Source organism: Rhincodon typus, chromosome 14 (genome assembly GCF_021869965.1).
Source record: "Rhincodon typus isolate 14 chromosome 14, sRhiTyp1.1, whole genome shotgun sequence".
NCBI classification, from domain to species: Eukaryota; Metazoa; Chordata; class Chondrichthyes; order Orectolobiformes; family Rhincodontidae; genus Rhincodon; species Rhincodon typus.
In genome coordinates, this window is record NC_063345.1 from 44,987,800 (window position 1) to 45,001,648 (window position 13,849).

The 13,849-nt window shown below is 41.9% G+C and overlaps 1 protein-coding gene across 2 annotated transcripts in view; it reads left to right on the top strand.

The window, feature by feature from the left end:
- The window catches only part of zgc:66447 (SLAIN motif-containing protein-like), a 45,389-nt gene that overhangs the window by 4,843 nt on the left and 26,697 nt on the right, over window positions 1–13,849 (top strand). For both annotated transcript variants that reach the window (XM_020517515.2, XM_020517516.2), the window contains exon 2: window positions 2,440–2,585. In XM_020517515.2, the coding sequence (XP_020373104.1) occupies window positions 2,440–2,585 (146 nt within the window). The remainder of the gene's footprint in view (window positions 1–2,439; window positions 2,586–13,849) is intronic.

Consider the following 13,849-nt stretch of genomic DNA (forward strand, 5'->3'; position numbering starts at 1 on the left):
GCCCTCAACCGTGTTTCCCACATCTCCCGCAACTCATCCCTCACACCCCGTCATGCAATAAGAACCAAAAAAAGAATCCCCCTCGTCCTCACGTACCACCCCACCAACCTCCGGATCCAACGCGACATCCTCCGACACTTCCGCCATCTGCAATCCGACCCCACCACCAAAGACATCTTTCCCTCCCCACCCTTATCTGCTTTCCGGAGGGACTACTCTCTCCGTGACTCCCTTGTCCGCTCCACGCTCCCCTCCAGCCCCACCACACCCGGCACTTTTCCCTGCAACCGCAGGAAGTGCTACACCTACCCCCATCCCAGGCCCCAAGAAGACTTTCCACATCAAGCAGATGTTCACCTGCACATCTGCCAATGTGGTATACTGCATCCGCTGTACCCGGTGTGGCTCCCTCTACATCGGGGAAACCAAGCGGAGGCTCGGGGACCGCTTTGCAGAACACCTACGCTCGGTTTGCAATAAACAACTGCACCTCCCAGTCGTGAACCATTTCAACTCCCCCTCCCATTCCTCAGATGACATGTCCATCCTGTGCCTCCTGCATTGCCACAACGATGCCACCCGAAGGTTGCAGGAACGGCAACTCATATTCAGCTTGGGAACCCTGCAGCCCAATGGTATCAATGTGGATTTCACAAGCTTCAAAATCTCCCCTCCCCCTACCGCATCCCAGTACCAGTCCAGCTCGTCCCCGCCTCCCTAACCTGTTCTTCCTCCCACCTCAAGCCGCACCCCCATCTCCTACCGACTAACCTCATCCTGCCCGTTCTCCCTGGACTGACCTATCCCCTCCCTAACTCCCCACCTACACTCACCTTTACTGGCTCCATCCCCGCCTCTTCAACCTGTTTGTTTCCTCTCCACCTGTCCTCTCCTCTATCCATCTTCTATCCGCCTCCCACTCTCTCCCTATTTATTTCAGAACCCCCTTCCCCTCACCCATTTCTGAAGAAGGGTCTAGGCCCGAAACGTCAGCCTTTCTGCTCCTATGATGCTGCTTGGCCTGCTGTGTTCATCCAGCCCTGCACCTTTTTGTCTTGGATTCTCCAGCATCTGCAGTTCCTACTATCTCTGATTCATTTCTAACATCCTGTGTTAGTTTACCTCAGAGGTTATCACATCCTTCCCAGTGAAGAGGTTGGAGATTCAATCTACAATCCAAGGTCATGGCATGAAATCTTTGAAATAGCATCCCTGATCTTCTGTGAGGGAATGGGGTGAAGGTGGAAAGGCCCAAGCCTCCACTGTAAAAGATAAGCATGTAGTTTTAAACAAGGTCAGCAGTGCACATGTTTACTCTGCAGTTGATGTGTGCCAATATATGTGTGTGTTTCTTTAAGCTGTGATGTTAAATTGAACTTCACATGGGTTTGAAATTTGTTTTGGAGAGCAGAGATTTCACCCACTACCTTTAACATTTTGTCCTTCACCCAGTGCCTGCAAAGCAGATTATATCATTGCTTATTTTTTAAATTGTTTGTTTGTTTGTGTGTGAATTGGTCACACTGTTTTTGTTTTAAAAATTACTGTATTTTTACATCAGATCTTTGAATGTGGAGGTTTTTGATTTTGCTGGTGGGTGTGAAATATGTTACTTTGTTATTTGCTTTTCTGGTCTGATACTTTGCTATCACAGATTGATCTGAAAATTCAATGACAAAGGAGTATCATGGTTTGCTGTGCTGTCAGTTGCCACAATTCTGACAACTGTGCTCATAATTGCAGTGCAGATTCAATGGGTGAAATGGCCTAATTCTGTTCCTATATTTTATGGTCTTATGACCTTAAACCAACAAAGTTACAGAATGTCCATGAAGAGGCAGAATCCAAACCAAGAAGTATTAAACAGCAAGTACAAATTAGATTACATCTGATACAGAGAGCAATATAACTGGAAAAGGCAGGGAAAAATAAGCAGAAGTTTTGTAGATTTTTCAAAGAGTAAGACTCTACTACTTGTCAGGGTCAGATTGACTGATCCTGTTACTAAAAATGAATGCAGCATTGCTACAACCTCACACTTGCATTAACTTCTTTGCAAAATTCATCATTAAACCACTGTAATTGCATGTCCCGTGGAGGCAAAGAGTGATTGGATGACAACTTGTAGGTCTTTGTGCTTAACTGCACATGGATGGGAAAGGTATGGAGGGATATGGACCAAATGCAGGCAAGTGGGACTAATTTAAATTGTGAAAACTGGGCAGCATGAGCAAGTTGGGCCGAAGGGCCTGTTTTCATGCTGTAGGCCTCTGACTCTACCGCTCTATTAATAGAAGGGGAACAATACCGGTATATTCATTTAGGGTAATGAGGGTTTAAGTTCAAACCTATGATAATCCATGGTTTCTTGTCGACTCTTATTGGAAGTTGCATATCTGCAAAAGGAACTGTTTTCTGATTTTTTTTTTTTTGTGCAAGGTTATATGTTTCACCAAAGAAAACAGCAACAACAGACGCAAACCAGAAGGCACAAAGTCCCCTCAAATGGTGCAGACAGGTGCTCGATCATCCTAGCCGAGAGACTGAAGCTGCCTGCCGCAGCCTTATCTGTAGACTTGATCAAGGTAAGTTGTCTGCGTAGCTAAATAAAATACTTTATACACACGGTTGTCTATCAGTAATCGAAGATCCGTTCAACGTATGGTACAATGTTTTATATTTCTGGGTGGATCTTTGGATCATAGGAGAAAGTTGTCACACTTCTCTTAGATTGATGTTTACTTTCTTGCGGAGCAATAGCTGTCACTTTAAAATTTCCTGTAATTGTCAGATTAATCAAGTATCAAGTGTAGGAGGCAGTTTGAACTAGCATTTAGTAAAATCTTAAATGGAAAGTCCCTGTTTTTGACATGCTTCGTACCTAATCGGAGTGGTTCTGAAATTGCTGACGCTTGCGTTTTAGGCTGTTTAACAGTATTTTGTTTAAGCTTAATGACTTTATTCGGTCATTCTGTTTCTGATATTTGAGTTTTGTACAAGCTGCTGTTGAGGATTCTTTTCAAATGTTAGCAAAATTTAATGTTCTTGGTGCATATATAGCAAAAAAAATCTTAAACACAGCCATTTCTGAAGCTGTTACACATTAACATGACCACCTCTGCAATCTTGAATAAGTCAGCTTGCTCTGAAATTTTTAATATCATTCTCATTAGCAGGTGTAACGTATTCAAGTTTCTCCTTTAGGCCTTGTAAAGTTTACTAACTAGGATCTTTAGGTGGCCAAGATGTTTGGAGCAGCTAAGCAGTGAATCTGCACAGCATAGTCTTTTAACTATGTTCATTCTTTAGTATCAATGTCTGTAAGGAGCTTGAGCACGTAGTGACCTGATCTATATCCTCATGGCAAGTAAGATAAGTAACTTCAGGCGCATCACTTGTGATTTTTCATTCAATACAAATTGAAAACAGGATCTTCATCAGTAGCCTTTCCTGTCGCACTTTGTGAAAATAAATATTTCCTTTCCCTTTGTCCTGTCTTATGTAATTTTCTTTCCATTATGGAGTGTTATGGTTTGCATTTTATTTTTGTAAACAAGATTCCTAAAGCACAGTTTGTTTTTTATAAAACCAAAGCTGAACTTCTTTTATAGTTGCTTTAATTGACACATGCTGCTCCAGAATGGAAGAATTGCCCCTGAATTTGCTATGTGCCTTACAGCTTCATTATGATTTCTCTTCACTCTGAAAGCTGGTAAATAGTCCATAGTCAGACTAAACCTTGTTTATTTACAAGAGAATAAACAGGAGCAATCAGTTAATAAGTTAGTAATTCACTCAAGCTAAAGATTAAATAAGATCAGAAATCAGATGACATCAGATTATAGTCCAACAGGTTTATTTGAAATCACCAGCTTTTTGAGTGTTGCCCCTTGTTGGAAGTAGTAAGAGAGAAGCACATGGGCACAGAATTTATAGGCAGGGATATCAATGGGCAGAGAGATCAAAAGATCATACAAATGGTGTGAGTGGAGTGTGGACAGGCTGAATAATAGGTCTCTGCAGGTGATCAAGAGTATCAAACGGTATGATTAAAGTGTCAACAGGTGTGTAGCAAGTGAAGGGATGACCTAAAATCTGATCAAATGAGGCAGAGAGTTAATTACAAAAAAATTAAAAATAAGGTGGTAGTGGAGACAAACCAAATGACTGGAATAACACGATAGGTATAACAGTCACATGTCAAGGGTCCAACCAAAGTAACAAGTAATCCAAAACTATACAAGATAATTAAGGTAGAGATCATAACAATTTATGAAGGTGATGGTGTCAAAACAGGTCAGGAAGATTTTACAGGTACAGAACAGGATGGTGGGGTCACATCACACAACAATCGCCAGACAAGAATGTTTCCCCCGCCTCCAAATAGTCGGGGAGCACTTCAGCAGTCACGGACGTTCAGCCTCCGATCTTTGGGTAAGTGTCTTCCAAGGTGGCCTTCAAGATACCCAACAATGCTGAAACACTGAGCAGAAACTGATAGGCAAGTTCCGTACCCATGGAGACAGCTTGAACCTTGACCTTGAGCTCACGTCACGCTACAAGTGACCCCATCACACTGTTCTGTATCTGTAAAATCTTCCTGACTGTCTTGTTTTGACACCATCACCATGACAAATTATGATCTTTCTACCTTGATGAGCTTGTACAGATTTGGATTACTTTTTGCGTTGGTTAGACCCTCGGCATGTGACTGTTATACCTATCATGTTATTCCAGTCATTTGGTTTATCTCCAGCACCACTTTATTTTAAATTTTTTTTGTAATTATCTCTCTGCCTCATTTGATCAGATTAAAGGTCATCCCTTTGCTTGTTGTTCAGCAGTTGACACTACTCACACCATCTGACAGTCTTCATCACCTGCAGAGACCTATTATTCAGCCTGTCCACACTCCACTCACCGTTTGTACGATCTTTGACTTATTTGCCTATAAATTCGGCCTGTGTCGTCCTCTTCACTTCATCTGATCGAGGGTCAATGCTCCAAAAGCTTGAGATTTCAAATAAACCTGTTGGACTATAACCTGGTGTCATCTGATTTCTGACCTTGTCCGCCCCGGTCCAACACCAGGACCTCCACATCAAAGATGAAATAGTCCAGTTAGCTACAATATGCCCTTTGCAACATATTTCTTGCACTTCACCAAAGTTTGTAACACTTTGTCTGTAGCAACCTTCTGCAATTACCAGGTCAAAAGGTCATTAATGCAAAACCAATGCACAAAATGTGAAATCTGAGTTTGATTAGCACCCCTACCATCACCATCAACATTCACTGCCTTCACCTTGGCAAAGGCAGTGGCATAATGGTAATGTCACTGGACTAGTTACCCAGATGTTAATGTTCTGGGGACCTCTGGGAATTCCATAAAAAAATTATCACCACCTGCACAATGACTGCAGTAATTCACCAAGCACCTTCCAAGCTTGTGACTTTGTCCCAGAAGGACAAGGGCAGCAGATACATGGGAAGACCAGCATATATACAGTGACTTGGAACTAAATTGCTGTTCCTTCATTGTCTGTCAAAATCATGGAAAACCTTGACTAACAGATTTGTGGTTTCCCCTATGCCTTAAGGACTGCAATGGAATCAAAATCATGGATTTCACAAAATGTTTGATACATCAATGACCACCACACTTCAAAATGTACTCAATTGGCTGTAAAGCCCTTCGTGATTTCTGGTAGTCATGAAGTACACATTCTAAAGTAAAGTCTTTCTGATTCTGGGACAAAACTCTCTTTCCCACTAATCGCCTGCCAATTTTATTTCACACCAACCTGAGTGGCTAGGTGAAGTATTTTAAAATGACTCTGAAGTAACTTCATTTAGGTTTGAGGAATGGAAAGAAAGGAACTCAGAATAGGCTTCTGAAAAAGACTGATTACTGCTCATCCTTCTCTAGGGTCTTTCATTACCTCAACTTTCTGGCTTCCATGGCTAAGTTTTGTTTTGTATTGTATTAAACTATCCATTGCATGACTTGTAATAGAAGTGTTCAAGGAAAAAGGAGAGAGAAAATCCTAGAATTTATTAAGCATATGGTTACCTGGGCATTTGATGCCACACAAGCTGTTGTACATCTTTTAGGGCTCATGAGCGTATGGATAATATATTGACATGGATTGCAGATCGGTTAACTGATTCCTACCGTTTCATAAAATAAGTTGTATCTAACATCATTACTACAGACAATCAGTGCTTGCAGCTTGACGTGCATCTCGTAAATAAATATATCTACACCCAAGTTTGAATGATTAATATAGATGCACAGAACAGTGGCTCTAGTACTGATGCTTAAAAGCACCAGTATATAACTTCCAGCTCTCTGGAGTGAGGGAGGGTGTGTTAACAGCCCTTCAGCATTAGCTTCATGGCACTTAGCTTTGGAGATTCTTTGTGTGTCCTTTAACTTTTGACATCTGTTTAGCTCTTTTGGAAATTTACATGCACAATATCAACCACGCTACTATTCTCAAGCTGTTGATTCCTCATCAAAAAGCTCAACTGAGGTTTTTTAAACACTTTTTATTTGGTTATCTTTATTTACCTTGTGCTTAATATTACTACTGTTGATGGGGAGAAAAGTTTAATTTACAACGCATAATTTCCTGTTTCTTTTCACAGATGTTTCTGATAGGAAGACCTAATCCTATGTCTCACGATTTGTGCGAAGATAATGGCTTTTGTAGTTACTAATTTAATTGCATTTGCATATGCAAATGTTCTGTTCACCAATAAGAAATGCTTTGACTGAAATTCAGAATTGCAGGTCTGCAGTCCTCCAGGTATTCTAATCAACAGTGCAGTCCATTAATTTTCCAAACCAAGCATTAAAAGTACAATTCAGTTGTAATCACAAGTGTTTTTCTATGATTCTGTAACTATTAAAATGATATTGGGGTGCAGTTTAACTCGAATGCGTGCAGGCATTTTAGGTTGCCTGCATTTTGATGGAATCTGTTCATTAGTGCATGCCTGGAAATTTAGAATGTTGTCTACCATATTTCTCTCCATTTGTGGACAGTCATGGCATGTTCCCTGCAGGTTTCTATGGTGAATTAAATAATTGTCTGTTAATACTGAGAGCTGACATGTTGTCTTTCTAGCGATGAAATGGCACAGCTTATTTCTTTATCAGACACGTGCCTTGAATATAAAATCTGACTGTACCTTTATTGCCGCTCTTTTTTTTTTTCAAACAACAATGCCATTGGTATATTTTGTGCCGTGAGCATGCAAGCACCAGGAGTTGCATCTACGTTACCAGTAATATTTGGCTTATAAACATTGGTAGCAATGTTTGCCTGTGGTGTTTCTTGATTCCATACTCTCTACATCTTGTTCTTCTGATCTACGTTCCTTCCTTAATAATGTGGTGTTCTTATCCCTTATCATAACTACCCACTTTCTTTTCCTTGATGCCTATCTTTCCTAAATATCAATTTTTGTTTTGAATTTTCATTCCTACCAACGGCCACTCTTGGGTCACATCTTTCATTGCAATTAGATAATACCAACTTATTTCTCCTGTCAATTCACCTATTTTGATGTGAATGCTGCATGCATTCAGTGTGCCTTTTAATTATGCTGCTTTTAATGTTATTCCTAGTCTACAATTTGATTCGGTGGTATTTGTTTCTGCTGTCTTCCACTTTCGTTTACTACATCAAGACTTAACAATCGTTAGTTTTGTTTTTCTCGCATCTGATTTCTGTCTGGTTCCCATCCTCTGGCTGCTTTAAACTAGTCAGGCTGGTCAAACAACAGCCTGACATTATCTGTGTAGTATGATAGGATGTCTCTGTCACCATCCCATTAGCAGCATTCAAATGTTAGTCAATAGCCGTCTCTGAAAAGGGAATCTAACTATCTTCCCTTGATTTCAATGGCATTACAATTGCTGAATCCCCCAACTATCAACTTCCAAAGTTAGCATTGACCAGAAAGTGAACTGGGTCAGCCACATAAATACTCTCTACAAGAGCAGGTCTCGAATTAGGAATTCTGCAGAAAGCAATACATGCCCTTTTCTTCCCACCGCCTGTCTGTCGTTTGTAATGCATGAGTTAGGAGTGCAATAGGGTAATCTCCATTTTGCTTGGATGTGTGCAACTTCAACAAAAAGCTTGACACCAACCAGGAGAAAGCAGCCTCAACCAACACAAATCAGCCTGCATCATTGGCACCATATATAACAACTTTGACTTTCATTCCCTTCAGGACTGATGCACATTGGCACTGTGTGCCACCCAGAAGATGCAGTGCAGTAATTTCCCAAAGGCTCCTTCAACAACATCTTACAAACTAAAACCTCGACCATTTAGAAGGACAAGGACAAGGGCAGCAGTTGCATGTGGACACCACTACCTGCAGGTTCCCCTCCAAGTCCCACTCCGAGCTGATTTGGAGCTATGTCATTGTTCCTTCACTGTCACTGGGTTAAATTCATAGTCATCCTTTCCTAACAACTCTTTAGGTGTTACTGCGCACCAAGAACTGCTGCAGTTCTTGAAGGCACTTGCTAACATCTATGTACATGAAGGGCTTTTCTTATGCAGAGAGGTTGAGTAGTTTGGACTATAGAAGAATGAGAGGAAACCTTGTTGTAACATTTATGATTCTTATTGGGCCTGACTAGGTAGATGAGAGGTTGATTTCCTTTGTGAATGAGTCTTAAAACCTGAGAGTGTGATCTGAGTAAGGGGTTCCCCATTTAAGATAGATGAAGAGGAATGTTTGTTTTTTGAGGGAAGTCAATCTGCATAATTCTTGACTGCAGAGGACTATGGAGGCTGGGTCATTATATAAGTTCAGGGGCTGAAAAAGAATTTTTTTAAAAAAAAATTTGTATGGGAATAAGGTGGTAAAGTGGAGTTAAGGATTATCAGATTGGCCATGATCTTGTTGAATGGCTAAGTAGACTAAGCCAAATGACCCTCCTCTTTCCTACATCTTAAGTAACTTGTTCTCCTTGTGCAACACCTACCTGCCCCCGAATCACACTGTAGAAATTGAAAACGCTCCTTCCTAATACATTTTTTGCAGCTGTGTCTGTTTGCTCAATTTGACTTCTTCCCGTTCTGTGGTGCTGCCTTAGAAGTACACCTTTTCCATCTCCTTCCTAATTCTTTAATGTCTGCTTTTAGGATGATATCCTTCTTTCTACCTATGTCATTGGTACCACAATCATCACCTCTGGCAAAAGAAGGTACTGGAACAACTCCGTGACACCCTTGTTCCTGGCACCAGGGAGGCAACGTAGAACCCTGCACTTACATCTACCTGCATCTACAGCTGCATGTGCGAGTGTTCTTCTCTTGCCCCTGTCCTCTGCAAAAATAAGTGCCATCTTCATAGTTCTCAACTTTATTTTGTCACAGTCACATTGTTCTGGATCCCAGCGTTCCACTTCATGTAGCTAGTGACAATTTCTGCACATGCACGTACAGGCGGTGTCAAGCCCAGCCATAGCCCTGCCATGCCTAAACTCATGTTCAGAATATAGACTAGAAAACAGAATTACTTTCCCTTTGACCATCATTCCTGTGCCTATAAAATAGATATTTGAGTTGTGTAAAACATTTTGTTGTTTTTTATATATTGCATCTATTTACACACCTTTTCTAAAGTAGAATCATAAAAACCCTACAGTGTGGAAGTGGGCCATTTGGCCCATCAAATCTATACTGACCCTCCCCCTCCAAAGAGCATCCCACCCCCGCCCTTTACCTAATCACTGCATTTTCCATGGCCAATCCACCTAACCTGCACTTCTTTGGACTATGGGAGGAAACTGGAGCACCCATAGGAAACCCACACAAACATTAGCAGAATGTGCAAACTCTACACGCAGTTGCCTGAAGGTAGAATTGAACCCGGGTTCCTGGCAGTGAGACACGCAGTGCTAGCCCATGTTCCATCTATAATGGATGACCTTCCCTTTGAAAATGCAACATCTGAACATTTGTAAATGAGCTGCATGGTGGATGATTTCACAAGTCAGGATACATGTTATGAAAAAATTAAACTCCCGTTAGACTTTACAGAGAAGCTAATTACACCGTATTTGACTGACCAACTAATGTTCCAGTTAAATGGAAACCAGCAAATGTGCCCATTCACACATCGTAATAACTCTAAACATACTTGCAGCTATGACAATCTTATCGGAAGTCCATCAAAATGATAGCCAAAGAAATGATGTCCTAACACATCATGCACAAAAACATGTTACCTAGCCACTAATTAGACATCAAAGTACAATGTCAAAATATGGTGTGCACAATTTCAAGAGTGCGAAAATAAAGTGAGCCTCTCAATATCCAGAATTCAGAGCAAGCATTAGCTGCTAAGATTTACACCTTTTGATCCTGCTAATGAAGAAATTAGCCACTTGCAATATTAAGGTGAAATAAATACTGAATTAGATTTGCAGATAGGCACTTAATCATGACGTTAATCACATCAAAATGCAGATTTATCAGGAAGGCATTCATCAATTATTTGGTTGATGTTTTTAGCAGTATGCATGGTATAGTGGTCAAGCTTTGGGCTAAAAGAATATTTGCATGATCCTAAGTGTATTAGTATTATTTGTTCTCAAGAATTTCTCATTTCTAATTATATTTATAAAAAGCTATTATCTACCTTTTTTAAATTTTTGAAGTTCATCTACAGGTAATATCTTATAGGCTAAAGACATTGGGAGAGCTTTGTTTTACAGACTTAAAGCTAAACCTAAAATCTGGTCAAATGTCTATTTGTCCCCTCCCCCATGCTCCTACTAAACTCACTTACCACCCTCCAATACCAATCTTTTTCTGAAATTACCTTATCTGCTTGTTCCCCAAATCTAATAACTACCAATGCCAAGATTTAGTCTTCCTTTATACAACAAATCAAAGGAATAGCAATAACAAGGTGTTGTAAAGTGGCCTGTACAACCTATGAAATAGAACTTGGCATAGCTACATCGTCAATACTCCATAGTAGGCCCTTGTGACATCTCGCTGAAAAGAAAAAGAAACAGGTGAATGCCAACAGCAATATCTGCAAGTAACAGAGACATAAAAACATGTATCTGTTGGAGTGGGCGTGTTAAGTATACATTCACTGGATAAAACATGCTTCAGACCTGAAGCAAGGTGCAACCTTTTGGGATGTACTTCTGGTGGAGATGAATTTGGTAAAGAATAGATTAGAAAACAAAGTTACCTTTTGGGTTACTGTACAACAGGCACTTGTTTAAGTTCTGTGGATTTGTTATTTGTTGATTCATACATATTGATTCATTACCCTATATTACCGGCAGTTCCTGATACCCAACTTAACACCACACTCCGATCTGATTCAGTGTTCAGCAGGCATTAAAAGATAAAAGGTAACATTTTTAGTACAACTGGAACACAGAAATTCTTAGCAGTCTGGTCCCTTCACTTGCACCAAAGCCAGGAAAAGAGGAACATCCCCAAAAACCTATATGACATGCCTGAAGAGAAGAACCATAGGTTAAAACTGGATATTGAGTTTTTCAAAGCAGGCAAAACTAATTCGTTCGTGCAACGTGCTGCTTGCTCTCTCCTATCACTTTTCGGATGTATATAATTGCCTCTGATACATTATATTCTACAAGAATATTTACAAGTGCATATTCTACAAGAATATTTGTAGCCAAGCATCAATCTACAACAGTACATGCACTTTATCTGCATGATTTTTATGAAACAAATTAGTAGAAACAATTATTTGAATCTCTGAATACATGAGGAGATATTTCATATTTACATCTACAAAGAATGCACCTATTTATTATATTTTTCAATTTGAGCTCACAAGAGTTAGCATTTCATCATGTACATAACTTGGCTGATAGGAAGTGTGAACTGTTGTATCTCTTATTTTTCTGTAGTTCTTGACATGGTAGCAGAGATTTTCTGTTCTGCATGAATTAAGCTTTCTTTGTAGTGACATTCCTGTTTTGTTCCAGATAGTTGGTGTCTCATCTAGCTATCTCTTGGACCCTGCTATTGGATACTCATCGTTCAATCACTTCTTTCTCTGTGACGCTACGCTTAGATTTTTTTTCAAGTGTTAGTCCAGACTGAACAGTGGCTGTTATCTCTCTTCTTGCTTTTTAAGGAACTAAAGTTCTGTCCACCTCACTGTCTGTTGAATTATTACTTGGTCCTGCTTAGTCTTTAAGTTTTTCATCTCGTTTATCTAGGTTGGACCTTCAGTTTTAGTGCATCAAATTCCCTTGCTCTCAAAATTCCTAAATGCTTTATCTAGCTGCAGTCAGTAATTAGCTGCTGTCTTAGTACTGCTGACGTGTTTGCAAAACTACCTGTCCAAATTACAATGTTAGACAACAAGGTGCAGGGCTGGATGAACACAGCAGGCCAAGCAGCATCATAGGAGCAGAGAGGCTGACGTTTCGGGCCTAGACCCTTCATCAGAAAAGGGGGAGGGGAAGGGGGTTTTGAAATAAATAGGGAGAGAGTGGGAGGCGGATAGAAGAGGGATAGAGGAGAGGATAGGTGGAGAAGAAACAAACAGGTCGAAGAGGCGGGGATGGGGCCAGGAAAGGTGAGTGTAGGTGGGGAGTTAGGAAGGGGATAGGTCAGTCCAGGGAGGACGGACAGGTCAAGGGGGTGGGATGAGGTTGGTCGGTAGGAGATGGAGGTGCGGCTTGAGGTGGGAGGAGGGGATAGGTGGGAGGAAGAACAGGTTAGGGAGGCAGGGACGAGCTGGACTGGTTTTGGGATGCGGTGGGGGGAGGGGAGATTTTGAAACTTGTGAAATCCACATTGATACCATTGGGCTGCAGGGTTCCCAAGCGGAATATGAGTTGCTGTTCCTGCAACCTTCGGGTGGCATCGTTGTGGCACTGCAGGAGGCCCAGGATGGACATGTCGTCTGAGGAATGGGAGGGGGAGTTGAAATGGTTCGCGACTGGGAGGTGCAGTTGTTTGTTGCGAACCGAGCGTAGGTGTTCTGCAAAGCGGTCCCCGAGTCTCCGCTTGGTTTCCCCGATGTAGAGGAAGCCACACCGGGTACAGCGGATGCAGTATACCACATTGGCAGATGTGCAGGTGAACATCTGCTTGATGTGGAAAGTCTTCTTGGGGCCTGGGATGGGGGTGAGGGAGGAGGTATGGGGGCAGGTGTAGCACTTCCTGCGGTTGCAGGGAAAAGTGCCGGGTGTGGTGGAGCTGGAGGGGAGTGTGGAGCGGACGAGGGAGTCACGGAGAGAGTTGTCCCTCCGGAAAGCAGATAAAGGTGGGGAGGGAAAGATGTCTTTGGTGGTGGGGTCGGATTGCAGATGGCGGAAGTGTCGGAGGATGATGCGTTGGATCCGGAGGTTGGTGGGGTGGTACGTGAGGACGAGGGGGATTCTTTTTTGGTTTTTATTGCGTGGACGGGGTGTGAGGGATGAGGTGCGGGAGATGTGGGAGACACGGTTGAGGGCGTTCTCGACCACCGAGGAGGGGAAGTTACGGTCCTTGAAAAACGAGGACAACTGAGATGTACGGGAGTGGAATGCCTCATCCTGGGAGCAGATGCGGCGGAGGCGAAGGAATTGGGAATAGGGGATAGCATTTTTGCAGGAAGGTGGGTGGGAGGAGGAGTATTCTAGGTAGCTGTGGGAGTCGGTGGGCTTGAAATGAATATCGGTTTCGAGGTGGTTGCCCGATATGGAGACAGAGAGGTCCAGGAAGGGGAGAGAGGTGTTAGAGATGGTCCAGGTAAATTTAAGGTTGGGGTGGAAGGTGTTAGTGAAGTGTATGAACTGTTCGAGCTCCTCGTGGGAGCACGAGGCGGC